The 27,976-nt window shown below is 42.9% G+C and overlaps 1 protein-coding gene across 2 annotated transcripts in view; it reads right to left on the bottom strand.

Annotated features, from left to right (window-relative positions):
• Window positions 1–6,584: 6,584 nt before the first annotated feature.
• Window positions 6,585–27,976, bottom strand: part of ubr3 (ubiquitin protein ligase E3 component n-recognin 3) — a gene marked incomplete at its 5' end in the record, with an annotated part of 35,106 nt that continues 13,714 nt past the window's right edge. Inside the window, 16 exons of one of the 2 annotated variants that reach the window (XM_083681801.1) lie at window positions 6,585–8,838; window positions 8,992–9,131; window positions 9,355–9,564; window positions 10,819–10,998; window positions 11,273–11,398; window positions 11,668–11,775; window positions 12,826–12,950; window positions 14,855–14,955; window positions 16,884–16,989; window positions 20,062–20,147; window positions 21,856–21,992; window positions 22,390–22,602; window positions 22,744–22,854; window positions 23,379–23,512; window positions 24,478–24,627; window positions 27,329–27,417. In XM_083681801.1, coding sequence (XP_083537927.1) covers window positions 8,721–8,838; window positions 8,992–9,131; window positions 9,355–9,564; window positions 10,819–10,998; window positions 11,273–11,398; window positions 11,668–11,775; window positions 12,826–12,950; window positions 14,855–14,955; window positions 16,884–16,989; window positions 20,062–20,147; window positions 21,856–21,992; window positions 22,390–22,602; window positions 22,744–22,854; window positions 23,379–23,512; window positions 24,478–24,627; window positions 27,329–27,417 — 2,134 coding nt within the window. In that variant the 3' untranslated portion in view covers window positions 6,585–8,720. The remainder of the gene's footprint in view (window positions 8,839–8,991; window positions 9,132–9,354; window positions 9,565–10,818; window positions 10,999–11,272; window positions 11,399–11,667; window positions 11,776–12,825; window positions 12,951–14,854; window positions 14,956–16,883; window positions 16,990–20,061; window positions 20,148–21,855; window positions 21,993–22,389; window positions 22,603–22,743; window positions 22,855–23,378; window positions 23,513–24,477; window positions 24,628–27,328; window positions 27,418–27,976) is intronic. The other variant, XM_083681802.1, reaches the window with a different exon arrangement.

Below are 27,976 nucleotides of genomic sequence, written 5' to 3'. Positions count from 1 at the left end.
TGAAGCTTGCAATCCCCAGAGGACAAGTATCAAGTAGCATTTCCCTGATAAAGTACATTAGTGCCCTCTCCACAGGGACTCTGTCACAGTCCGCTAAGAACACCTCAATCTCCTCAGCATCAATTGGATTGACCTGAGATTAACTTGACAAGTGCTGTTCTGCATCACTGAACCAACCCCACCACCCCCACACAAATCAAACAGAAACAGGCTTCTAAAACTATTCCTATGTACAAATTCCAATTTGACTTTGGTGTCTTTACCCTACAAGTCCTAGAATCCTGCAAGGTCAAACTCAAGCCACATTCTAATTGTACAGTCATAGTGATTAGTTATTTATATCAAAGCAGGTGGGCTGGTCTAGAATCAATCAATCTGAGGTGTATAAAGTGATGCCATCATAACCAACATGACAGCTATTTGGGTCAGTGGTGCAAAGCAAGAGGTGCCAAAACATACACCTGAGTGAGTGTGTAGAGTAATGTGATAGATTAGGAAATCATATTTACATCCTGGATGTATGCATTCCATTTTTGAAGTATGATGGATTCGTCAGATAAATGTGTGTGGGGTACTGTATCTGTGTGTGTGTGTGAAGGGGGAAGGGTTCTCTGTTGAGTTTGTCATAAATGTCCCATGCATCACAGAGGTTGTATGACCCTGAAGGAGGAGGAGGGGAGCATTTATTTTGAGCTCAGGTTGATATGAAAAACGTAAACGATGTTCAGAACACGATGGTTTTCTGTCACTGCCCCCAGCGTGGGATAGATTTATAGATTGGTGTTGGAGCAGGTTGAGTGATGGCTTGACACTAGATGGATATACCACTAAACTAAGGAGACTTATAAGCATGCAGCACAACATCATGATTGATGTCCTTCAATGTGTCCTTCTTCACAGAAAGCTAAAATAGCAAGGGGCATGGACAACAGCCTTCTTTGAAAGTCTGCATGTGTAACACTCGAGGAGACTAGCTAATCATTTCCCCCCCTGTCCAGCTTCAGATACAAGACTATGCTATCATTGATCATACGTAAATTAATCGTCCTGTTCAGTACCCTCAAGTACAGTAAATCACACATGCCTAGTGCATCACCTACATCAAAAGGCTATTTTCAGACCATTGATTACTGTCGATTGCAGCTTCTTTAGAGCATTCTTGGCGTAACTCGATAAGTCCGTCGACTCAGTGAATTGAATGCGTAGTCAGTCTCTTGTTGCCCAGGCATCTTTGCCAGGCTTTTGTAACAGTAGGGTCATGTTGCTGGAGAGCAGCTGTGTGTCCATAGTAGCTGGCAGCATCAGATACCCGCTCTGCAATATCAACTTTCTCTCTCTTCTGTCCAAAACAAAGCTCAAGCCTCCGATGTGTTTTCGGTGCAAATTGCATCTTGCCAATTATTTTTAGTATTGTGCTCAGAAAAAAAACAATATATATATTTACATGGAAATATCTCTTTCATTAAACCATTGGTTCTCAACAAAAGGCAAAAGTGCAGGCTAATTAAGGTTAACACAACATCAGTAACAGACATAATAGGCAATAAAGGACTATCAAGTACTCTAGATGTTACTCAATCCGTACCTTACGAAAATAAAAACAACCACTGCAATTCAATAAAAGATATTCAAGATTCTTATATGAACATCACAAATCTTGCCAGCAAGCCTCAACCTCCATCATATTCCTCAAATATCATGCACCAAATCACTCTGTCGACAACTCAACTTTTCAGAAACATTTTAATTATTTATTTCAAATTTTTAAATAACCTTATCATAAAACAAAAAATCATGCATACCTGTATCTGACAGTTGATTCCGTGTAAAGTTCTGCAAAAGTGTGTCTCTGTGTCTGTCCCTCTAACATGCCCCTGACTAAATCATGATAATCAGCAGTGATAAATTATTCATTCAGTTGTAATCTGCAATGCGATCTCGTGTTAAATATTCAGGTGCCAGATGTATCCAGTCATAATAGAGGGAGATATGAAGCCTCTCAGGTTGCACACAGGTAACCAGGAAGTCCTTGATAGTTACAAGGTCACATGGCCCCTTCATGTCTCCTCTCTGTAAACAATCTCTACCTCACTGACACAAACTGCTAAATTCTTGACTTTGGATTCAGACAACCCTTGACCTTGAAATTCTAAACAGCTACTGGATATAACAATATTTAAAAACCATACGAATGCCAAAGACATGATGTGAATAAATAATGCTGTGTCGACACTGAACATTTTGCTCTTCCATCACCTGAAATAATCGATCATCTCAGATCAGAGGGAAAGGTAAGCTATTGCAAAAATATGTAAATAGTATCCTGGCACTTCCAATTTTTTTGCAATGTGTGTGGCAACGTGTTTCACTAATAGGTTACAATATCATCTGCTGAGTGGTTAGCTACAAAAACAAGACATTATTTCACATGAGTAACAGTGGCGATCATGTTGCTATGAGCACAAAGCCCAGGGGAACCACTGAGTTGAAAGACATTCATACAGAGCACAACATATAGCCTAGCCGCTGTGTCTCTTCAACAACCGTTTTCATTTTCATTCAAACCAATATCAGAATAGACCAGATTAGGTTAAATACAAATTGAGGTACTGTGTCTTCAAAGGTCCAACATGTTCAACAAAAAGGTCTGTTTTCCTATCTGCTGTAATTCAGAAATTGAATAAATATTCCCTACAGCCAAGAGCCTACTGTGCACCATAGGTTTCAGGGATAACTGAAATGTATCTTATCAAAACAATGACAGGGAAAATGCTCCGATCACTCTCCTAAATGGGCAGTGACTCGGAGGGGAGATGGTGAAAGAGTGCTCTCTTAGAATAGGACACCAATGCTGCTTGATGGCTACGCTCAGGTTACTCATTGTCTACCACACTGTGTCAACATAGGAAAAAAGACATGTCATACGTATTGAAATGCTCTCAATGCACTCTGAGTGGAATCCTCACTGGAGATCTGCACGTGAGAATCTTGCATTCATGTCAATAAGAAATTTGCGAGTGGATCTCGAGTTAGGATTCTACCCTATATGCACACAAACAAATATAGTATTATACTCCGGCTAATGTAATTATGTATAAACAAATAGTGACATTTACAACAAATGTATAAGCCTTTAGACGCACATTAGTACACAAAATAGCTCTCCATATAAATTCAATTGGTCTGTGTGGAGATGGTGGTCGTTTCAGATCACATGAGCAGTTACCAAAGATAGATTGTTTTAGACACTGGAACCAGAGTGCAAAGGTGTAAGTGGATAATCTTATTTTCTGCTTCCGTCTCAATCTCACTCTCTCTCTTTCTCACACACACACACACACACACACACACACACAAACACACACACACACACACACACACACACACACACACACACACACACAAACACACACACACACACACACACACACACACACACACACACACACACACATACACACACACACACACACACACACACACACTCGCTATCTCACCCTTACTGGTAAGCCTCACTGTAATTATACGTTATTCTCAACAATAATCCCAGTTAAGGGGATATGAAGCAGCTTTACAGTAAACCTGCATCAACGACCAGTAAAACCAGACATGACAAACATGTCCTTGCTCTAACCCTGTCTGACCACAGTAGTGGAAAGAGAAGAGGACCTCACGCTATGGAGAGCATAGACAAAAATTAAGCTAATGTGTATTTATTGCAATAATGGCACGTGAAATAACGACTGACAATTGGAGTGTTTAAATGTGTTGCACAACTCCAATTAGTCCTGTTTATCATAAAAGCAACTTTTGTCCCGATACCACATGTACAATACATACGTTAAAAAACGATATGATATGTACAGGTGAAAGCCACAGAGTGAAGAATTCACGGTATCTGAGCTCACTGTCTCTCACCAGATCCTTCCGTGTAGGTGGAACAACTCTTTTGCCTTGAGGTGATTATCCTCAGTGTTTCCAAGTCCCCTGAGCATTGAGTAAAAACAACATCCTATTATCAGAGATGTAAAACATCTACTCCCGCACACTGGCCAGCATTCAGCAATGCTTTTGTATGCCATGTACCTTGTTATTTGTCACCTCACTGTGTTAGAGAAATGCGAGAGGCCAGATCTTGCAGATCTTGATATGTGACAGATGTAACAAACACTATCAAAATGTTGCAAAAGCATACATTAAGTGAGTGCAAGTGTTGTGATTGCTATTAGTTGAAGTTGATTAATCATGTTTGATATAGCCATTCTCATCCATTATAGGACAACATCCATAAGTAACAGGAACATAACTTTCAAAGTAGTCTACTGAAAGCCAGTCCAATCCGGGTCCACATTTCTATTTGTAAACATGTTCCAGATCAAATGTGACATAGAAAACATCTCATTCTCTGTCATGTGGCTAAATGTCATGTGTGCCTAAATATTTGTTTTCAGCACTGATGTCCTGCAGAGAGATAATGAGCAATGTGAGTGCCTGAGCCAAGCTGATGATGGTAACAACAGCTTCTACTAGATAACTGTATGTGCAGTAAGGTTTGGCAATACATAAATACAGCAACATAACATCTCACATGTTGAGCTGAAGTCAGTCAACCTCTCATTGAACATTTTCTCAAAATAACTGAACCTATAGAGTCATGAGTGAACAAAATGCATACCAATAACAACACAACTGACAGAATGCATGTTCCTTATTTTGCAGCCTGTAATCAATGGTTGTCAATTGCATGTGTTATAAATGTAATTGAATTGTAGCCATAATCCATGGCTAATCGAATGATGCCTTACCCTGTCGTTGCTGCCTCTGTATTTCCATTTTTAAAACCTGCCAATGCAAATGAATTAAATAGACATTTTAGAAAACATGACAATCTAACCAACTTGATACAATGTTATTATTTACATAATAATTCAGGCATCCCTACACGTCTGAAACATTGTCTTGTCTGATACCCTCCTCAGAAGCTTGGAAGAAAATATACGACATTCTCACACTTGTTGCAAAAGTTCGACTACCCTACCATAACAGTTTAGTAAGCCAAATATTCTAATGAGAAGATTAACCGTTTGAGTACATTATTTTTTCTCTATTTCTTACCTTCCATAGCAACATATCCGAACTGATTTTCTCGGTTTCTTCACAAACCCGTCAAGGATTTAATTATTAACTGACACTTGATAAGCACCTGGTCGTGCACGCCTGAGAGGAAGTAACATGTAGGTAGGCTATAGATGTCTTTAGGCTATGTGTTAAATTATAAACACAATGCTAATCAGCAGCACTTTTTATCCCACTTTCAAAATATAAACTAGCATTTACTTTGTCATTTCGGGTTGTTCATAATTGACAAATGACAATACAAACAGAGCAGTTATTTCTATCAAAGTTGAATAAGGTCTTACCAAAGCATGGAACAAAAAAGTCGCTCACGTTAAATGATGTTGATATGTGTTGTGGATGTTGCAGAGCAACACCTCCATCACAGAATCAGGGCCTACTGTATTATTTTTTTGTTGCCAGTTTCAATGTTGAAACAGAGTTCCCTGCTGGTATCTTCTGCATGTCTGGCAATTACTACTAATTAGAAAAGATGCCATGAAATAAGGGCTTTGTAGGCTTATTGGTCATTATAGAGGCCTCATTGTTTGTTAAACTTCAACCCACTTTTCCTCCAGTACGCAAATAGGTTGCTCGCCTGCAGGCATTTGGGGCAGTGGCACGCATTGTTGCTGCAGCTCTTAAAAAAAACGGATCTGACCAAATGCATTTAAAAAAATATATGTTTATCTATATTCTCTCATGTCATATAGGCAAATTGCCATTTATTTTCAGCAATGTTCTCCTACAGACCTATAGCCTAAGATGGCAATGGAAGCCCATCTGTAAAATAACTTTTATAGATTTCAGAAGTTATTATAGTATGATCAGTCTAGCCTGCCAATGAGAAAAGTATCATTTTTCCCCCCCCTGCGTAATGATCTGTCCCTCTGCAGGTTCTGCAACAATTAGCCCCGGGACCCTCTCGTGGCAACAGCTTTATCTGAATCATAACGTGTATATTCATCTTCATTCCAGACCCCACGTGTAAACAACAACGAGGTTTTTTTCTGTCACCTTCTGGAAATGGGTGCCTGTTTTTAAGGAAAGCTTCTTGCGGTAATGTCAGCCTTTGGTCCAATGGGTCCAATCTAGTATCAGATGGAATAATGATTGAAATACATTGCCATCCGGTCTCCATTTTTCTCCAGCTTCCCGTCTTCGCAATTGGACTGCATCATTAGTGGTATGAGTGCAGGATGGCCATGTAGTGCTAAGAGGCCTAGTATTAAAGGGTTTCCATGGAGATTGCTTCAACTTTTACCCAAGAGACTCAAATAAATCCTACTTACAATAATAGCATACAGAGTACATACAGAGAGCAGGAAATTGTTTTGTTGACGATAATTATGTTCATTAAATGCACCAATTACAAACAACAGGGACACAAAACCTGAGAAATGAAGCATTTATTTCCAGGTGTGTCTTCTGACTTGACAGCAGCATGCAAAATGAAAACTATACACAAATCAGAGTGTGTTTATATTTTATTAACATATGTTACATTTGCATTAAATGTCTAAGTCACACTTTCTGATCCAACTCAGAAAGTTTGAGTCAGCACCTACAGTAATGTACTGTATTCTTTCTTATTTTCATTCATACAGGAGAACACACAAAGAGCTTTCAGAATTTACACCCATCACTCATTGGATATTTTGTTGCGGTCATGTACAAAGAGGGGACTGCAAAATGAGAGGAACAGAAAAACTAGAGTAAACAGAAAAGCAGCATGCGTGAATTCAAGAAGAAATAATTCAAGTGTTTATTTAATTTTTTTTATCCTAAAAGATTCCTCCTTCAAGCACGATGTGGACCAGCAATTCACAAAATATTTTTCAACGGAATAAATCAACCAGGGATTAAAATGTGTTGTTTTCCCACAAAAAGGTAACATTAATCTTGCAGGCACAACTGGAGAAGTATGTACCCTTCCGGTTGGAAAAAATATATAATAATTAAGCATTGAAGAAACAAACTGTACGTAACTCAGTGTGACTAAAAACAACACGTCATGCACAGTGTATGATGGGTATTAGAGTCTGATATTATTCTGTGTAACGTTGGAATGCGTCCATGACTCATGAAAAGATTTTGAACTTTGAGAAACTTGGGGGGGGGGAAATAGTCTTCTTTAAAAATATATTGTAATTATAAGCAACCAAAAGTATAAATAAACTAATTGATAGAAATTAGATTGCATCACTAGTGTGGTTTAGCTGGATAATACATACATTTGCTTTGAAAGGGAACCCTATGATGCTTCTCAAAACCAACTACATGACATCAACATTTTGATAGACCAAATGGTATCTTTAACAGATTCCCAATCAATTTGATTTAACTTAATTTATCCAAAGTTGGGGTCTTGCTTTATGTGCCCATCTATATTGTCCATGACATTTACTGTATCTTTACAGAGCAACTAAAAAGATGTGAAATTCATAACCCCAAAATAATATTGGCCAAAGATTTACACAAATGATTGGATAGCATCCAAAACTGCTGTAGGATTATTCAACTATTTCCATTCCCTTGCAGAACGCCATCTTAGTACAGTATAGTGTATGAATTTTGAGTCATCAAATTCAACTTTAACTATGGCAAAGTCCCCTTGCATCTGATATTTTGAGCAATGGTGATCTGTCGAGATGTATGCCTGTAGTAGACATCCTCCACACCAGCCCATCTGTGATGTCATTCTACTGGGGCCAGACTAGCGAAAGGGCATGAGTTTCCTCTGAGACCCAGTGAGGCTTAGCAGAAGGCAGGACTGCAAAGATGAATAAAGAGATGACCGTGTGTCTCCCTCAACCTTGCAGCAAGCTGGAGTCAACTGTTTCCAGCAATCTAGCATAAACTCAAAGCCTTCATTTCTTAGAAAAAGAAAACAAAAAAATAATCTTTACAAATGTAAAATTACTTGTTTGAACAATGAGCAGCAGCATTTATTTAAATATTAAAAACTTTGTATTTTAAACTACAGCAAAAAATAATTCCTGAGGATGAATTGCAACTAGACCCTAAAAAAGAGCCTTTGCTTGTTTGCAATAAACTCTGTGTTGATGAGTGGACTTGTCTTGCCTACCATAATGTCCCAACAAACACACTGAGCACACATTTTGCAATAACATCGCTACACTCATCAGGAGCTTGAAACCCATGCCAGCAGTAAGAAGTCTGAAAAATGAGGGATATGCATCAACTCATACATGTGACAAATATGATTATCATTACACTTACCAGGGGAATCAATTATATAATCTACTTTGAGTATTTGAGCTGAACAACCAAATTATCTCAGGCTTCAAACGCCTCTTTCAAAACCAATCAGTTTCTGGGCAAAGTTGTGCTTTCGCTTCGAGCTTATCAAATTCTCTTTCTCCTTGTTGAAAACCACACGGTAAATCACTTTAAATAAACACACACACTGTTAGTCTTTAGGCATGATTGTACACCAAACTTCACATAAACCAAGGCTTGTGGCAGCAACACCCTCACTGCATGTTTGTTTATATCACATGATAAGATTCCCAAATGTATTACAGAGGCAGACACATAAGCCAAACAGATTCTTTACCACCAGGAGTTGTGGGTTTGTGACTTTACAGTCCGTTGTAGTGAGGCCCCCAGCGCTTGTTGATGTGGTCAAAGGTGTGCGAGACCCACTGTTGCTTCAGCACTCGATACCTCTCCTCACATAGAAACAGGGGCTTTCCACGGCTATAGGGAGGGCAGATGGAAATGACAGTTAAACAGATGATTACACTCTCAGTATATCCTCCCATACCGTCCTTCTGGTAAGGGTCTGTCTTCAAGATACAGAGCCAGAAGCCTGTGGTGGTTTGTCCCATGATGCATTGTGCCAATTCTTACCGTAAGTCGCGGTCCTCCTCTCCATGGGCATCCAGGTAAACGGAGCCCCACAGGCAGAAGCGATGCCCTCGGATGATGATGATGACAGAGGCGTTGATCAGTAGGAAGATGCCTGTTGCTGCCCCACAGTGTTGGGAGTGCTAGAAAGACACAACCGTGTTTAATCAAAACACACATCACCACCACACAACCAATCTAATTTCATATTAGACTAATTACCTTTTAAAAAGTGACAAATTAGGTTCTGTGGGCCACCCCATTAATTCTACATCCTGTTCCTAGACTCACTATAAGACAACAGTACATTTTTTGTTTCAAAGGATAGAGGAGTAAATTCGCCTTTCAACAGCCAAGGACACTCACCAAAACACATTCACAGATACCCTGCTGCTTGCAGCACAGCCCTTTGAGGCAGACAAAGGCTCCGCAGACAAGGCAGAGCGCAGGGTCCTTTGGCACCTTTTTGCAGGCAGTGCAGGCCTTCCTGTGGTAGTACTGGAAGATGGTATTGTAGTTGTCAGGTAGGTGGAGGAGGCGAGGCGACACCCACTGAGGGTCCTGGACAAGCAAGGTCTGGAGGAAGAGAAAAATAAACCCAGTTACAACATTGTTCCAATTATGTAGTTCCAACCATGCACAACTACACTATGTACACAGACTACAGTATGTGCCTTAAGGAATCCTTAGTAAACAGCTTGAGCTGCATAGAGGAGGCTTTGCAGACAATGAGAGCTAGGGCATTACTTAGTATGGGAGAATGAATAGTCTCTGTAAAAAAATCTCACTGAAAGTCTGCTGCTGTTATAGAACAGTATTGTGCTGTGGTCTGTGGTAGGTCTGCTATCGTTGACCTCAGCTGTCACTCACCACTAAAGAAGAAAGCCATGCCAGTCCCCTGAGAGGTGAATCTGAAGCCCTCTTTATTACCCATGAGCCCCTCAGCTCCCTCTAGTCCCGTGATTAAGAGTCTATTGACAGGAGGTTAGTCTGTCAGCCCTTCTCAGCAGCCTTTAGAGACATAGACAAAAATGATGCTGCACTTGGTCCTCCTCTGACCATCTCTAAATATAGCACAGACTGACGATACTTGAATTTCAGTGAGGAGATCTTAGTGTAACCATCTGTTAGATTAGATTACGTAAATTGCTTAACCTACTTGCTGTTAAAAAGCATTTAGGAAAATAAAAGTCTGTAATTTCGGAGAAAAAAAAGGTTTTTGAACCTTCAATTGAATAAATCTTCAAGTCTCTCTGTTATTTGCTCTCGTCTGTCCTTCAGCTCAGCTCCAGAGTAGGATGATAAATAACGTACACGGCTGAAAGGTATGTGGAAACAGTCCAAAATGGCAGTTCAAAAGCACTGTGAGGTTTTATCATGTGATGCATTGCATCAAAGGTCAGAGCTGAATAACAAAGTAGGGTGGGAGACTCATGACATGGCTGCCATCACTCTCACAGGGGGGTGGAGAGGGGTTCTAGTCAGCACTGGCTAAAACAATGGCCTTCGCTCAAGCTAACGCAATGCCTTCCAAACAAGGCAATACAAATATATAAAACAAAACATTTGATCACACTTTATTTGGATAGTCCCCAACAGATGATCTACAGTTGCTCAAACCATCAACAAACTATCAACTGCAACTCTGTTGATATGCAACAGCTTGCTAGGGTTAGGGTTACAGTAAGTGTTAGGACAGTCTCACTAAGTCAGACTCTCCTTATAAATGTTGTTGACAGTTAGTTGAACATCTCCAAACCATCTTTTTGGGACTAAAATAAAGCGTTGAATGAAAATCCTAATCTGTGTTTGAGAGGTTATATTGCCTACCAATGACTGCTGTGCCTGAGAGTCTGAGAGCCCTGTGACCTCGGAGCACCACTCAGTGACCAGGTCGAAGGCGCTGATCGTCCACTCCAAACACGAGGCACTGTACATGGGGTTGGATGGCTGAGGGGACGAGGGGAACATCCCCAGACAGGCCGCCAGGGAGGAGAACTCCTCTTCCTCCTGAGAAAAGACGCAACAAAGAGACCAGTAGGTTACATACCTTTCTATATTTCCTGTTTCTATGGTTGGGGGTGGGTTGATGGGGGTTAAGGGTTATAATTTACTGAATTTGTTTAATGTAGAATGTTCATAGACTGTCTTCTGCATGTGAAAAAACCTAGTAATCAATATTTAAAAAGGCTGCGTATGAGTTCAAGCTGTGGGACAGGAGTAACTCCAATGACAGTAACAGTTCAAGTAGAGGTGGTGTGGAGAGGTGTAGGGGCTTACATACCAGGCAGCCTGACAAGTTGTCCCCATACAGGTGGTGCTGCAGGAGGGTGGAGAGGCGCAGGAAGGGCAGGCAGAACTGCTGGAGGCTGTACTCTATGGACTGTGGGGACCACACACTGGAACTCAGCTGGGGAGAGAGCAGCACAGTATTAATGCCTCATCAATAACCTCTTAACAACTGGCTGATAATGTGCTGATGTATATCTCTCTCGAAGAGACTAGAGATATCAGAGCCTTGTTGTTCAGGGTAATGGGCAATTCATCATGTATGAGACAATAAGAGGGGTAACAACTGAGGGGATTACCAAGAGAGATGGAGCCAAATACTGGAAGATGGCCACTCTATCTTGAAACATGGAATGAGTTACTAACATTTTCCTAAACTTTATGGCTTACCATGGATGGCTCCTCAGTGCACACGTCATAGACACTCTTCTCCTTGGACAGCTCAGTGATGACATGGCTGAGGAGGACTTCACAGTCCTTCTCGGCATTGGCAGCATTCTGTGAAAGAAGTTGAAGAAATGCGTCACAACGGGAGGAAACATTAGTTAGCAACAACAAGCGAAAACAACTCCTAAGGCCTCTTCAGGCATTCTCGTGGCATGTGACGGAATTGGCTTCATGCAAGTCTCAGGCAGTAAGTTGTGAAGTATTAGAGCGAGACGTACTGCCTCTTCCAGTGCCCTCCTAACTCCCCTATCTATCTCCTTCAAAATGTGCTGTTCTCTATAATATCATAACTTATGCAGAATAATCCGACGCAATAAGTCTTTTCGCGCGATGAAATATTTGACCGTTGATAAGCACCGAGACATTACTGAATGTGTGTTCTGATAAAAAATTCAACTGGTTTGACTAATATTTTATATGGGGTAAAGCCGCTAGCATTTATCAAGTTGACGGTGGGAGAATATAAAACAGCAGCCGTCTTATCTAGGCTGGCGTTTCTCTGTCAAAGATTTATAGAGGAGGAATTTAATGTCTTTGGATTTCCTTCCTCTGGGCTCGGATCTTTGCATCTTTTTTATCTGTCGTAATTTAAATACAATGACACCCCTCCAAATATGGCCGGTGTTAACAATGAGGATTTCAGACAGTGTCTTAATGACAGCTTGTGAGCAAGTGCTGCATTGTTGGAGACAGAGTCGGGGGAAGATATTCTACCATTCCTCCATAATAGATGGTAACACCCCAGAGGCAGGCATTTTGCGGTTTGTCCATTTATATTCAAACCAGCCACTCACTAATACAGATTTAATAGACTGAAGACGGATAGCCAATTAATGCCACAGTCTGCGGTAATCACACTTTCCCTGATAATGAAGATCGATATTGTCTACAGCCAAAACAACTTCAATGGGCTAAATCTTCACTTCCATTTTGAACCATACTCACTACACAGTGATTTACAATGGCTGTGACTAGTCCTGGGAAAAACAAATCTGACATACAGACACTGCATGCCATGCACTGTTTTAAATCACTAAATAGGCCCTTCCAAAAGACTTTCTTTCTATTCTCATCAATTCATAGGTGCAATGTCTCCATTACCTTCTTGAGCGCTCCAGATGTGCTCCAGGCCTGTCTCTCCTCTGGGCTGAACTTGACTGAGAGAGCAGTCAGGGCCTGGATGTACTGTAGGTTGTACAGCATCCTCACCACACACGTGAAGTGTTCTACAGGAACAGAGAGATATTGAGGTCAGGCCTACATCAGGAAGACAGGCTTTACATATTGTACACAGTACATCGAAGCGCTATAATATTGTTTGGTCAGATACTGTATGTTATTGTTCAGCCTACTTGTTTTGAGAATAATGCATGATAACTACTTGGTTAGCAGTATTCTCATTGGAATACACTTAGTTATGCATGTAAATCTGCTTATAATAAGACAAAAATCTGATGATAACAACGTAAATTGTTTTGGGAGATGGAAGGAAAATAATGTAAATATTATGCCCTTCATTTACATGTTTTCTTTTAATATCATGGACATGCATTAGTATTAGAGTAGAGTAGCAAATAGCCAAAAAGGCAATCACACAACAACCAATGTTGTTCCACATAGGGCCATTGAATTTCAGTGGGTTATTATGTTGATGCTTAGAAAATAAAATTGATCTCGAGAATTAATCTCTCTTGACATAAGTAATAGTTAAATCTAAATCTATGCTGAAAATCTATGAGCTGTCAACCTGTGTGAATTTAGGACAATCCCTTTATTGAGTTAAGCGCCAACCGTTGGGGCTCGTCTCCAGAGGAATGCTGCCCTCCTCCTCTGTTTATAAAGGCTCATCAAACGCAGGGAGGTAATTAGTAGTGGGTGCCAGGTGGGCGATCTGATTGGGAGGGAGGTCTTGCTTTTAACCAGACAGAAACACAATGAACTCCATTATTTCCCTTCACCTCAAGAGAGTGGTGGTGACAGGTCTCCTGTGCTGGTCATTGTGTTGCGTGTCAGCAGCACATTAACACACACAAACACCTTTACTAGCATGAAGGACACACAGGCTGTTTGACCCCCCCCTCCGCCCTGACTACCCCTCAACTCTATTCTAAAGGCAACAAAAACCCATGGCTGTGCTGACCTCCATACCCATGCACCGCCCTTTAATAAAATACTTAATTCCCATCCCTCATTGTGACATGTTAAAATCAATTCTCTCTCTCTCTCACAATGAGCCACATAATGATGCTTATTTTGGCTTAATCAATGTGGAATTGAAAAAGATACAAAGTCCATCTAAAAGCTAATAAGACATTGAGTGCTGTTTTACCCCTGCAGTCTCTGAAGGGCAATGTGAGGGAGGTGTGATTCAGTCAATAGAGTGGAAAGCTTTAACAGCTGTAAAATGGCTTTCACTTGAGCTAAAACGGTCACATACTTTTCCCAGCACTGATAAGCTAAATGTTGAAAAACAACTCTTAAAATACTGCTCAATAATTGACTGAAAGTATTGTATTGTATTGTCTCCCATCAGTGTTTACGTTAAGGCCTCATTGCCTTAAAAATAATCTTAGATTTAAAAAAATAAAATAAAATAAAATTTAACAGTTGGGTTGATATTGGCTTTCAGTCCATTCTCCATTTCTCCCTGTGATCGATGTGAGAGAGAGATCTTCCGCCCTTAGTATTCCTGGGTCACTCAGTCATCACTGAAATTATCAGCTTTGTACGACACGGCAGCCATTAAACATGATTGCTGCAATTTGGGCTCCAGTATGGTGGCCCTCCCCTCAGGCTCTGGGGTTGAGCTGGAGGAGATCAAACGGCCAGTGTTCAGCTGAAGATGAAGGGCATGTGAAGGAGGCACAGCCCTCCCATAAACAGGGCCACGGCACTCTGTTCCTCACAGCCAAATAAAGGGAACAGGGGCACAGATAAGAGACTGGAGAAAAGCCCCCCTCCCTACATTCAGTCATGATTAGGACTGATACTGGGCTCTGTCATGGTGAACCGAGCAGCGACAAAGGAGCCTCCCTCTGTAGCTTTACTACCCCCTCCTCTCCCCTCCCCTCCTTCTGGTCTGATCTACAGTAGTAGACACGGTGGAGGAGAGAGAGGACAGCGACAGTACCTTTACGTAGAGGTTGAGGCATGGTCAACACGAAGATGATGAGCAGGGACGGGGTGTCTCTGAACAGCATGGGGACCTCGGGCCTCCCGTCATCCAAGCAACTGTGGGGAAACACACAGATAAATGTTATTAATACACTCATATCCAAATGACCAATACACACAGGTATCTATTTCTAGACATGCTCGCATATACTGTTGTTATCAAAATGTTCATGTTTAGACGTGGTGAAAAGTGACATGGTGAAGAACCTCTTTCACTGAGCTCAACAACTAGAAAGCACCCATGCAAACAATAAACTGCAGGTACTAAACACTAAAGGTATTCAATAACTAGCATCAATGGGGGCATGTTCAGCTACAGTATCATAACTAGAGACAGGTTACTGTATGTACACACTATAAATAGATGACGTCGACTGCCTTTTAATCTTTAGAGGGCCGAGAGCAAAGTCCTCCCTGAATAGGTGGCACTTTAAATTTGCTTAAACAACGATGACACACTTTTTCTAATGACCCTCTAGGAGCTCTACTTTAATGTAGTTGGAGAGGGCGGAGCATATTTCCTTGTATCCTGTGACCCAGTTCTTTAATGCAGCTCCAAACACATACTGTATTGTTGTTGATTGCCATCTTCATTTAAATGGCTTCTTTTCTTCTGACTGCCTATAGAGAAAGCCTCCAATCTCTCCTCTACCTTGAGTGGACCTCGGGGGGATTTCAAATGAAGGGAGCCGCACTTGCAGAATAATACACTCCATTTTCAAGGCGCTTGCCTGTTAATTCTACCGTGCAATAGAAGAAAACCTTTCTGACGCAGCAATCTGCTTTTGACTCCCTTGAATTCAAAAGACTACTGTAGCCTACTAGCCTATGCAGTGCACACACTGCACACACACACACACACACAGTCAAAGCTGATTTCGTACCCACATAAACCAAAGACATATAATTAGTTAGAGGATCGCACATTATTCATAAGGTATCCTGAAAAACGTATATAACTGAAAATTAACATGACAAAAAAAGCATATAAGAGAGAAATGTCTAGGTCACAGTGTATGAGTTTATATGCAGGCATGAGCGTCGCTCTCTGTCCTATTTAAGTAGTGCAACATGACCGCCCAAGGCTGTCAATGACAGTGCCGCCTTCTGAATCTCTAACAAGGTATTTTTAACACAAAATTGCTCCAGCGAGAATACTGCCCGGCTGGCTGGGAGCATTTTTAATAGTAACAGGTGTAAAAGCTGTCTTTCCCCTGCTAACAGGGAGGAGGAGGAGAGATCGTTAGATCATCTAATAGTGCTAAGTGTTCTAGGAGTGGGATGCTCGCTGCTCCTTAGACTAGAAACCTTGGCAAACAAACTGTATTGACGGCTAAAAGCACGTGTGACAAAAACAACCAAAGCTGTGTGGAGGCCGGAGAGAGAGAGAGAGAGAGAGAGAGAGAGAGAGAGGGAGAGGGAGAGGGAGAGGGAGAGGGAGAGGGAGAGGGAGAGGGAGAGGGAGAGAGAGAGAGAGAGAGAGAGAGAAGAGGGAGAGAGAGAGAGTGAGAGTGAGAGTGAGAGAGAGAGAGAGAGAGAGAGAGAGAGAGAGAGAGGGAGTGTGAAGAGGGAGAGAACACTTCGCTTTATAAAATGTCTGTTTCACTGATGCTGTGAATGATGGGGGTCGCTGGACAGCTGAGGGCTGGCATGTTGTGCGGTGCAGTGTGGTGTGTAGCGCGGTTGTTCCCGGTGCAGTGATTGTGACAGGGTCGTTTCGCTCTCGCTGGAGCACCCGGTAATTTGCCAGATGCAGCAATTATTGGTATCTATGGCAACCACACATGGTTCCTTCTCTGTTTTTAGCTGCTCTTTTGTCTGGAGGAAAAGCTGTTAGGGGGCAGGCAGAGATTGTGGCGTTTAGCGGGAGGGGAAAATGGCACTGTGATTAAGGCTGGGGGGAAGAGAGGAGTGTGTGTGTGTGTGTGTGTGTGTGGTGGGGTTGTGCGTGGTGATGATGCTTCAGGATAGTGGTTGTAACTCACTCTGTGTCTCTGCCCTGTGCAACCTGTGTCAATCTGGTCCAGGGGTTGTAGGCTGAATCGATGCTGTACAGGCGCATGTGCATGGCAAGCACATGAAACAGCTGATCTGAAAAAGACGGAACAAAACACGCACGTGAACGTCAACTGGCTATTTCGGACAGAGCAGTACGCTGACACGGAGAGGAAACGGTTAACCTGCATGTCAGTGCCCACTCTCACACCCAACTATCAGTGTCAAATGACAAATGCGGTTTACTTGAACCGACTGCCCGAGTGTAATGGGCTGGAAGGGTAAAAGCAGGCCAGGCCAGATGGACAGTACTCAGCCCCAAGCAATCCTTTGGTCAGGAGTCGCACCTGTTCATTGTGGAATGAATGTAACATGAAGAGCCACGCGTGTGCGTGCGCACACACACACACACACACGATGGGAAGGAGATTCACAGCATCACAGACACTTCATCAGAGAATATATCAGATATATGAGTATATTACTACACGTGGACTTAACATGAGTAAGAAGACACCTGCACCCAGAGATGCGCTAGAAATTGAGCATTTATGTGAGCAGGAACACCATGTGAAGGACAAAGCTTATGAAAGAACACTATGAAAAAACACCATCCACCTCTGGAACACTCGCTTCCTCTTGTCATATTAGCACAGAAACAAATTAACCTACTTTTTCTCATTATGGCCTCAATGGAAGCTACAGTCGTGCCAGCAGAGCTATAGTTCAACATTTGCATTTAATGTGCCTGAAAAATACAAATAAAAAAAATCACCATTTGTTGAAAGGCATTCAATCACAAACCATTTCCATACACCCAAACCACCAGCTCTTATTCTAAAAGAACCCTTTTTCCCCCCCCCTCACCCAGACCAGCCAAAGTGAACACAAATCCATTTTTACATGCAACCATGTCTACAACAGACAACCCACACAACATTGGATTTTCTGTTTTTCAAGAGAGTTATGACGGCTGTAATGCAGCAAAAACATTGCATTCATAACCAGTGCTGCAATATTGACTTACGGGTGAGCTGGCTACCAAAACCTAAACCAACACTGCCCTCTGCAGGTGAAAGATTCGACAGCAGGATAACATGAAAGAGAGGCTGGAGGAGAATGTCGAGTGACTCAACCTAGTTCCTCTGTCAGAAGGGTTTAGAGTCCCTCCAATGGGGGAGAGGATGCCATGGAGTGACACACTGTCGTCGAACACCAACCAAAGCCCTTCAAGCTGGTAGGAAACCAGTCCTCTATTTTGGCACACATGGCTAGGATTTTGGCACACATGGCATGTCTTCCTTCAGAGGCTGTCTGGTACTCGGTGCAGGTCTCTGCCTCTCCTAGCCTGCTGCTCCCCCCCAAACTGACAGCAGAGATAGAGATACTTTTAGTGTGCTGATATTGATCTGCCTTGGCTTTCTATTAAAGCTCATGCTATTTGCCATGATCCTTTACCCCTGTACTTGTCATCCCACCATTATAGATTTGTAATGCCTGTGTGACCTATGGTGTGCCTACAGTAGATTACCGTCTCCCCCTAGTGGACAAACACACTTTTTCAACAATCAATTCACTTGGACAACATCTTATCCTGACAGGTGGAGGACATAGAACACATGCCATAACAGTATTGTGATAGACGTTGAAGGCCGTCTTCTCTGTGTAAGGCTACAGCATCACAGTCTAGACCAATTCAAATGTTGCTTGGCAGATAAACCAGAGGCAAGCCATTTGAAGGGTCTGCTACCACAGTTGATTTAACACGAGGGATTGCCAAGCAGCCAGCTCCCTTCTCCGGCCCATGACATCCTCATCAGCTAAATGCTAGGAGAGCCTTGTGGAATAAGGGCTTTGGAGCCCCTGTAGGTTATGGTAGTTAGCACATGTCCCCCGTTCCCCTCCATATCCCTCTCCCTATGAGGAGGGAACACTAATGTACTGCAACTGAGTAAATTTGGCCGCCAGCGCGGCTACACAGTTAATGTAGCTCAGAAAATGGCAGTCCTCTAGTGTGAAATCTCTTTTGCCCCACTCAGGGATGACAGGCCTTTCACTAGTGCAGCGAGCTCTTCGAATTTATCGCCACTAAACAGACTAATTAAACCGACCAAGAGAATGGGCGGCACTCTTCTCATCACAGGCTCACTTCCGACACGAGGAACGCTACGTTGAACACATTTAAGGTGAATGCAAAGTTAAATTGACAACGTAGCACGACAAAACAGAAGCCCCATGAACAAAGTGATGGCCGACAGAGTCGAACATACAGAATCAAAGCAGACACCAGACTCATTGCATGGTCTGCCTCCCTTTCAAGTGTGTGTCCTCCCATTGACCATTAGCTGAGGCTGCGTCTCTGGCATTGTTGTCCCAGACGGGCCTAGTCACAGCTCAAGACAGCAACATCACTCAGTCTTCATTTCCACCCCCCACCCCCCCCCACCCACCACCCCCCCTCGCCGAGCGGCCGCCCTTGCCACACAATCAACTAAAACAGCACTTGACCCATTTGTCCGCTTCATTTACCCTGACGGCTAGCGCTTCGAACAGCTCACCTGGGATAGCATCTCTCCTTGCCTGCCACTGCTAATCGACAATTTTTACAAATGGCCCAACAGTTACATGGACCAGCAGCTTCAATCTCAACCCAGACACTTCATTACCCAGAGGCCGATGGGACATGAAGTCCCGCCACCCCCAATACCCTTAAGTCATTGTAATCACCAGTCTAAATACCATGGTAGACATTATACATCAAACTACAATGCTATTCTTCATATCTTTAATAAAAAATAAAAAAATAAACAGAACAGATTTGAAAATGTACGAAAAATGTCTGAAGAAACACAATGTTCTTCAGACTGGACCCTTGGGACCAATGGGGCGTGCATGATTTTGTTCCAGCCCAGAACTAATCAACCTGATTCCACTGATCAATGGCTTAATGAGTTAGTACTGTGCTGGAACAAATGCATGCACGTCTTATGGGTCCTCAGGACCAGGATGGAAGACAACAGCTTTAACACAAGGTCAACTTGTAAACAACAGTGTTGTGTTCAAGTCAAAGGTTCCATATCTGATAGCATTGAGTACAGGAATCAGGAATGGAGGAGGACAGTTGATGTTAATCAAGTGGGTGGGATATGGGGAGAGGGGTGAACTCACTGAGACAGGAGCGCTTGGCAGCAGCACTGGCTCCTCCAGAACACAGGTTCCCTCCACGGTGCACCAGCTCCAACTCCAGGTTGGTCCTGAGGAAACACAACCATGACCATTAGTTTAGACAGACAGACACAGAGACGTGCATACACACACGCACATCATCTCCAAGTCAGTTTTCCCCTGTTTTGTAAGAAACGTACAGGATGTAGTCAAGCCATTTGCAGGTAAACGCACTTGTTTGGTACCAGCAGTTCCACGTCAATAAATGACTGCATTTCAGAGGCTCTGATTTTGCACAAGCAAAGTATCAGCATAAAAGCCATCACAGCTTCTATGTATAATCTCTGCAGTCAATTCCTAATGCATATGCACACATTTCACACCATATTAAAAATGTTCTCCTCCAAATAATAATGAAATAAACAAAAAACCTTAACAGAGTAAATTGATATCAGAAGGAGATAGGTGTTACTAAAATTAGACTTAGCAGGGTCTGTTTTTATCCTGCCACCGGCCACCGCCTCCTATAGGCTGGGGAGGTGGGGGCAAATCCTCGGGCTTCCTGGGAGAAAAAGCAATTTCACATAGATAATGCAGCCGTACCGAAGCTCCATCTGGCTGCTGCTGATAAGAGCACCCTTGTTACAGAGGAATTTTCCACTCCTCAGGCAATTTGCACTGTTCACTGAACTTCAGAGAGCCAACAGGCACCCCAGACACAGGACTAGTGGATCTCTCTCCACAGGGCAGGGGGAGTGTGGCACGGGGAGGGTAAAGGTCTGGAGGGCTGGGATGAGTGAAGGTTAGAGGGGTTTGGAGGGGCAAGGGCACCTTTGTGACCCTCTGTCTCTCTGGTCAGAAGGCTGAAATCACTAGTCCATTATTTTTCTCTTGATTTTTCTCTCTCCGTTTCAGATTCTGATAAAAAAGGACTGCAGAGTGCCTATCTGTAACCCCCTGAGTTGACACTGTTTTGTTCAAGGAAAGATTCTAGTTCTAATGTGGAGGCAGCAAAACTGTGAATAAGCACTCGGAGGAAAATAGCTCCTCAAATCAGTCAAAGTGGGAGCAATAAATCCATACAGTCAGAGGTAATAAAGGAGTCTGCAAAGGCTGGTGGAACCCGAGTCAATACCGTTTTACTATAGCCCCGATTGACAAAGCTGCTAATGCTGCTTAGAAAGCGCATTTCCAGCACCAACACCAGCCCCTGCCATACTCAGAGGCAGTATAATCAAGAGGTATGAATAAAGCCCATCAGGAAAAGCTCCCACAGCCACTCAACTTTAAGGAAAATGTATTCCACATAGAGTAATCTATATATTCAGTGCAGGACAATGTTTGCAGGATTGAATTTCAAAGCCTTTTAAAGTGGCCTTCCTCGAAACGGAGAAGTGTGTTCAATGGAAAAAATAACAATACAAGAACTAAACTCAGGAAAGGAGATGCAGCTTTTGTGTCTGCTAGGCAGTAATTCTAATGCAAGGCAGGGAGCTAGCATTAAGAACACACCAGGTCAGACAGGGGTTTTGGCCTGAGGCCACCAAACAAAGTCAGTGGCCTGCAGAAATGAGAGCAGTGGAGGACCTCCCAGTCTGAGGAGAGGAGAGGAGAGAGGAGAGGAGAGAGGAGAGCACGCGTAGGGGTCACTAGCCACAGGGGCACAGTCACACCGAGAGATAACCCTGCAGTGACCAGTGCATCGCTCATCATCTCCCAGGCCACGACTCAACACACAGTCACACACACACACACACTTCTAGCTGCACATTGTTAGCCATCACAGCACACACTCACCTGGCCACAGAGTACATGAAGAGGAAGTCATTGTCAGGAGAGCCTGGGTTCTTGCCGTAGTCCATGTACTTCCTCTGGGTGGTGTTCTTGATGTCCTTGATCACGAGCTCCATCTCTTTACTCAGGTTGGACTCCGTCTGAGGAGGAAAGGGTACAATGCGGCTTCATAGGAACAAAATCACATCAGTATGGAGACGCTTCGCAATCATCACATGAGACTTGATGAGAGACAAGCATGGCAAAAGGTTGGCAGGAGATGAGTTGTTAGATATGAACCACGTTGGAGTCATTATTCATACATCCAATCAAGGGCCAGTTCCCAGATGAAGCCAAATCCTGGACTAAATCACACATTCAATGGAGATTCTTCAGTGGAAATTCTCCATTGAAGATGCTTTTTGTCTAATATTATGCTTAATCAAGGTCAGGGAAACTGGCCCTAAATGTCTCATTTGGTATCAGCCAATCATGAGTTGAGATGGAGAGATTAGGGAGACAGACACACAGGAAGTGGTAAAGATCTCTCTGCCTTACAGTGGTGCTGCTTACTGGGAAAAGGCCCAGCTGCTCCTGGAGATCCTCCACCTCCTTCACCAGCACACACGTCTTCTTGTTGCTGGGGTTGTGCCAGTGTACCTCCGTGCTCCGCCCGGGGCGGCAGGGTAGCACGCTGTTGGCAAACTGTCGGCACAGCGGGCAGGTGAACTCTCCCTTGTCCACAGAAAAGCCTTGCAGCACCTGGTCATTCTGGGGACAGATCATGAGATTGGATCATTACCGGAAATACAGACTGCGTTGTATTGACCCCATGTTCATACGTACAACAATAGAGGGCCACAAAATAACTAGAGAAAGAGGGACAGGCAGAAATGTCATGGCTTCTCTTACCCTCAGAGACTCCATATAGGACTTGTGGCAGTCTATATGCAGGGTGTGTCCACAGGTCTGGACATACACACCCCCATCCCAGCCTATGGACACTGACTGTAGACAGGAACTCTGAACAACAGAAGACAACAGTACGAGAAAGTCTGTTAATGTCAGTAAGACCCGATGTTTCAGTAAAAAAAAAGACAAAACATGGGGACATCTGAAGCGGAAAGAGAAACACTTAAAAATGTTTAGTCACACGTCAGTGAAGGCCTCTTATGTGCTAGTGAAACGTAGTTGCCTGAAGAAAAAGGCTTACAAGCAGAACAGAAGGGCAGCCAAAAGCCAAATAGCAGTGTTTTCTGCCACACTGACTAAACTTCTTACTGCTCCTAGAGAAAGGTGGAGGTGGGTATGAGGGAGGAAAAGCCAACACAGGGCTCCGTCTGTCAGGATGGGTTCTAAATCCGCCATGCCTAATTCTCAGGCTGCTGAAGCTGCTGAGAGTCTGGCAGGCTCATAGAGCTGGGCGCTCACTCGCCCCTGTCACAGAGCTGCTGATTCACCCGAATCCCGCTCAGGAAGGAAGGGAACATAGCCTACATGACGAGAATACAGTCCATGAGCATGAAAGAGGCTTAGAGGTTGCCTACGTCTTTGAAGAAGCGCTGCATGAGCGCGAGCCTGACGTCATGAGCCGCGCCACATGTGTCCGCCGGGTAGACGTGCTCCTCGTCACTGGTTGGTAGGTTCTTGGCCTCGTCGCTCTTGCAGCGGTGCCCGAGCACTGAAAGACAAATCAAAGCACGGGAGGCTTGCAGTGAGTGACAGAACGACTTCTATTCTAGATTATTACGATGAGTAACGAGCTTTCACGATTCTATTTATAGGCCTGCGTAATATTTACATAAAAATCATCAAGGGCAGCGGTTGCGGCAGTCAGATGCATCATGTTAAAAGTCTGCCTGGAGTGGAAAACAGATGTTTTCCCTTCCCACATCAGAACAGAGAATATTGACTGATAAATCAGACGCCGTAATGACAGGTAATTTACTGCACACTATCGCTGTAATCAGTAGCAGTGAAAACTATATTTTGAAAAAACTCTTGTTTTAAATGATTGTCTTCCTATCTGTAAAAGGACAATATGATCGTGTGTAGAATAATGAACTGACAATAATTCACTTGGAGTGTTTATATTGTCTTAAATAGCCGTTATGTGAAATAGCAGGTGGCAGATCATATAAGGTGTTCTTTTGACCTTGAGGTGGCAAGTGTTCCGAAACGGCATTATTGCTCAACTAATTACTAATCAAACATGCCGTTTATTTTCATGACTGATGTTGTGAAGTGAATGATAATCCTCCTTTCAGGAAGACAGCATAGAAATTACCTCTTAGCTGCAAGAGGCAGAAGGAACAGCAACCAGGGATCAACATGAATGATAAATGAGCCAATTAAAACAACAGCTAACCTTCCTATTAAAATGAGAACTCCAATATGGTGGTGCTAAGCTCCCATGAATAACTGTTTTGGTTTAATAGGCAAGGCCAATGATAGGGGGGAGTAGACACTCATATCTATGAAATACACTACCTGTTAATTTGACTTCCATCCTGACATTTCATTTGCAGGGTGTTTGAAATTAAACTACAAATCAGGACAGTGGTGAAACAAAGCAAGGCCTGTGTAGGCCATTAATTCAGCTGTGTCAGTGAGGGAGGGGGACACCGGCGGGTTGTAGTGCAGTACCTGAGGAGGCCTGTAGGAGCACCACCAGGCCTGTGGGTCGGTCCTCCGTGGAAGGGCCACTCTGGCCACAGATCACACAGTCGTAGAGGACCTCAGACTCCATCACCTCAGACGCACCCAGGTCCATGGCTGCTTCAGCGTCCGGAGATTCTGACACACAAAGAAGAACCTGAACAGTTACTTTAGTTTCCTTTTCAACACTTCACCAACAATGTCGTATAACATAACAAAGCTTCGTTTAGATATTCAGGCATGCTGGAGATTTATTAGATATTCAGGGCTTTTCCACTTCTGATCAGATTTTTCTGGTGATCCCTTGGTATAAAACTCTGAGAGAAGACAAACATATCTATCAGAATAGAGGGGAAGAGCTTGGGGAAGCAATGTGTTACCCATCACTAATGTGGTGTGTGACACCAACTCTACTTCATTCCAGGCTAAAACACTGAGGTAATGAAACACCATTAGAGGAGGTCAGCCAGGTCAGCTGACATTCATGGAAATAATACCATGCTCAATTACTTTCCTCCTCTCCGATTCACAGCAAAATCAATGACATGTTCTATTAGTATGACATGGACCTTTAACGTATACATGCCTTTCCCTGTAGAAAACCACTGTACAGTTGCATTTACTCAGTTGTAGAAAGATAAGGAGGTAAAGAAGATTGCCGTTCACAAAAGCGAAGAAGCTTTCATCAATATTTCTCCATATACTGCATTAGTGCACACACCCCCCCCCCCCCCCCCCCCCATCACTACCCAATGTGTGGACTGGAGAATCACTCACTGCACTGTGGTGCATTCAAAATGAATGAGAGAGCTTGCTGTGGCTAGGATAACTACTAACTAGAACTGAAACTCAATCAGAACTATGCTCTACTCTGTCCAAAGAGATCGGCATGGCACGGGAGATTAATTACTGATGTGAAATTAGTTTTAAATGTTAAAGACTGTGTTCAATTTGAACAGTAAATATCACAGAGAAATGTCAACCTGTGTTGGAATTGATTTATTGCTTAAGGTCGAATATGATCTCAGGGGAGGTTGCCGTGTTCCAGGGGAAATGAAAACAGTTTGCATTAGATGTCAATGTAAGCGCTTTAGCCTCAGGCCATGAGTACACACACACACACACACACACACACGTTATAAAAGGACACAGGCTGTTATTCTTCTGTACTTTACAATACTATACACTGATTTAATCCTGTCGTCAACAAGATTGTAGCTATGTGTACATCTATCCACATTAAATGTGTGGTATCAAATTTGAGCACTTCGTGATGATCGTTGTGAAGGATGCATGAGTGTGTTTATCTTTCAAAAGGCATTGAGGGAACAACTGTACAATCTTCAAAAGATTATTCTGCCAGATCTCATTTACATTGAAAATCCTTTATCATAAATTCTAGGCTCAAAGTTATTCTAATTCGGAGCCAATAACAACAAAAATTACAAATCAATTTAAAAGCAGATGCTCATAGCAGCTGTTGCCCGAGTCAAACGCATGGATGCTCAGGAACAATAGGTTGACATTTTGAAATACACAAGCTCCATGGTACTCAAATGGCATATTTCAAGTGTCTCGTAAGAAGTGAAATAACAAAAATGCAATACCAAGAATTCAAAAGGGAATTTTGTCATTGTTTATAAAATACAAGACACCATTGTAGCCAGACTTGTGTCTTATCTTGACCTTTTTGTCCAGGAGACAGAAACCCACTGTGGCCAAGAGGACCGGGAGATTAATGTTTGAACAGATGCTCCTACCATTGGACTTATTTGCCTTGTTAAATAATCCAGAGCAAATATTTATATCCTTTGTGACCTTTGATTAAATCTGTGAAATAAATGTAGCTTGTGAAAAGACCAGGCCCCATCATTTATACTGATAAGATGGAAACACAGCCTAATCTATTCAATAAATTTGGGTCAATGTCAGCAGGGGCACCTGCGACACTATAGTAAAAGTACTCAAGCACAAAAAAGGAGCCAAAACTGTGTTGCATTTCTTCAAGGACAGAGCCTGTAGGCAAATTGTTCAACCTTATGGGTTAGGGTTAGTGAAATCATATCATATTACTGAATACAAATGCAATAATCAATATTAACTTTATGTTTCAGGGTGAATCTCTTATGTCTGCCCCTATTAGAACCGACACTGGTGAAGCAGAGCTGAGCCCTTCAGCAGTGAACCTGAGGTAAAGCGCTGGGCTAATGTGGATGCTAGCTAGCTAACTAGACGGAGTCCGTAGCCCTGCCATAGTGCTGCCTCTGATCACAGAGACCATTATTCATCCACTAACCACACTGTGTCAGGGTGGTCCCTGTGAGTCCATCCCACTATTAGCGCTTTGATCCACTGTGCCCTCAACCAGCACGGCTCCCTCCTCCCTGAGGAGCTCTCTCCTCTCGTTTCTCCTAACAGGCCCTGGGAGACGGGCGCAGAGCTGGGGAGCACTGTCACCTTGCTACAGTGAAAGAGGCAAAGTGGAAGTAGGTTTTTTTTTTCCTACAGCTTTGTTTCCTTCAAGGACTAGGACAGGTGCACCATGTCCTCGATATGAGTGGACATCCACTTTAAAGTGTGTGTGTGTGTGTGTGAGTGTGTGTGTGTGTGTGCGCGCATGGTCTTGTACTGCTGCAATGGGTTCTGTACAATTATGTGCAAAGATATGATCACACCATCGAACAAATCTGCCAACACTCGATTTCGGGAAAAGCATCAAGGATTCTAAATACAATCAGCATTCCTGTCAGTCTATAACTGCAATGAAGCCAAACGTCTATGGCAGATCTTTGAGGGGAGTGAGAGATGTTGCTTCGCCAAGACGTGTGTCTCTCCTTACCGACATCCATGGCTGTCTCCATGAAGCTCTTTTGCCTGGAGGCGAACTCTGCCAGAAGCTTCTGCTGCCTCTCTCGAGCCCTCTGACGCCTGAAAGATCAAGAGGGAGTAAGAAACTGAAAATGTACAAGATTTCTCAGAGATAAACCTGTCAGAAATCTGCCATCCAAAATCAAAACATGTAATTCATTTCAATGTATCGCAGGGCTAAGAATGTTGTGCAATAACCTGACAATTACCACCAACCCGCCAAAATGATACGAGTAAAAAATAAAAAAAATAAAAAATTTTAAAAAGTAAAAAATATTTACTTATCAAAACATGTCCCATAATAGGACGCTGATATGGCACGGAATGCAATCCTTTTTGACCCAGGAATAGTGATTATCCTCGACATTGAGTGGGTTAACCTAGCTCTGTATCCATAGCAACAGCTTCCATGGGTAAGTGAAAAAGGTTGTTTTTCTAAAAACACTAAAAGCCCTTCTCTCAATGATTAGCCATTAAATACCCACTGCTCAGCCACCAGTGCATTGCAATCTCTAGACAATGACTGCTTCTGTCACACAATTTCCCTCACAGTTGAAGCTTCCTTCCACAAATACATATTATACACAATACAAGGTGGATTTTCCCTTTTCCCATTGTA

This window comes from Argentina silus (assembly GCF_951799395.1).
Source record: "Argentina silus genome assembly, chromosome: 12".
Lineage (NCBI taxonomy): Eukaryota > Metazoa > Chordata > Actinopteri > Argentiniformes > Argentinidae > Argentina > Argentina silus.
This window is presented reverse-complemented; position numbering and strand designations above follow the sequence as displayed.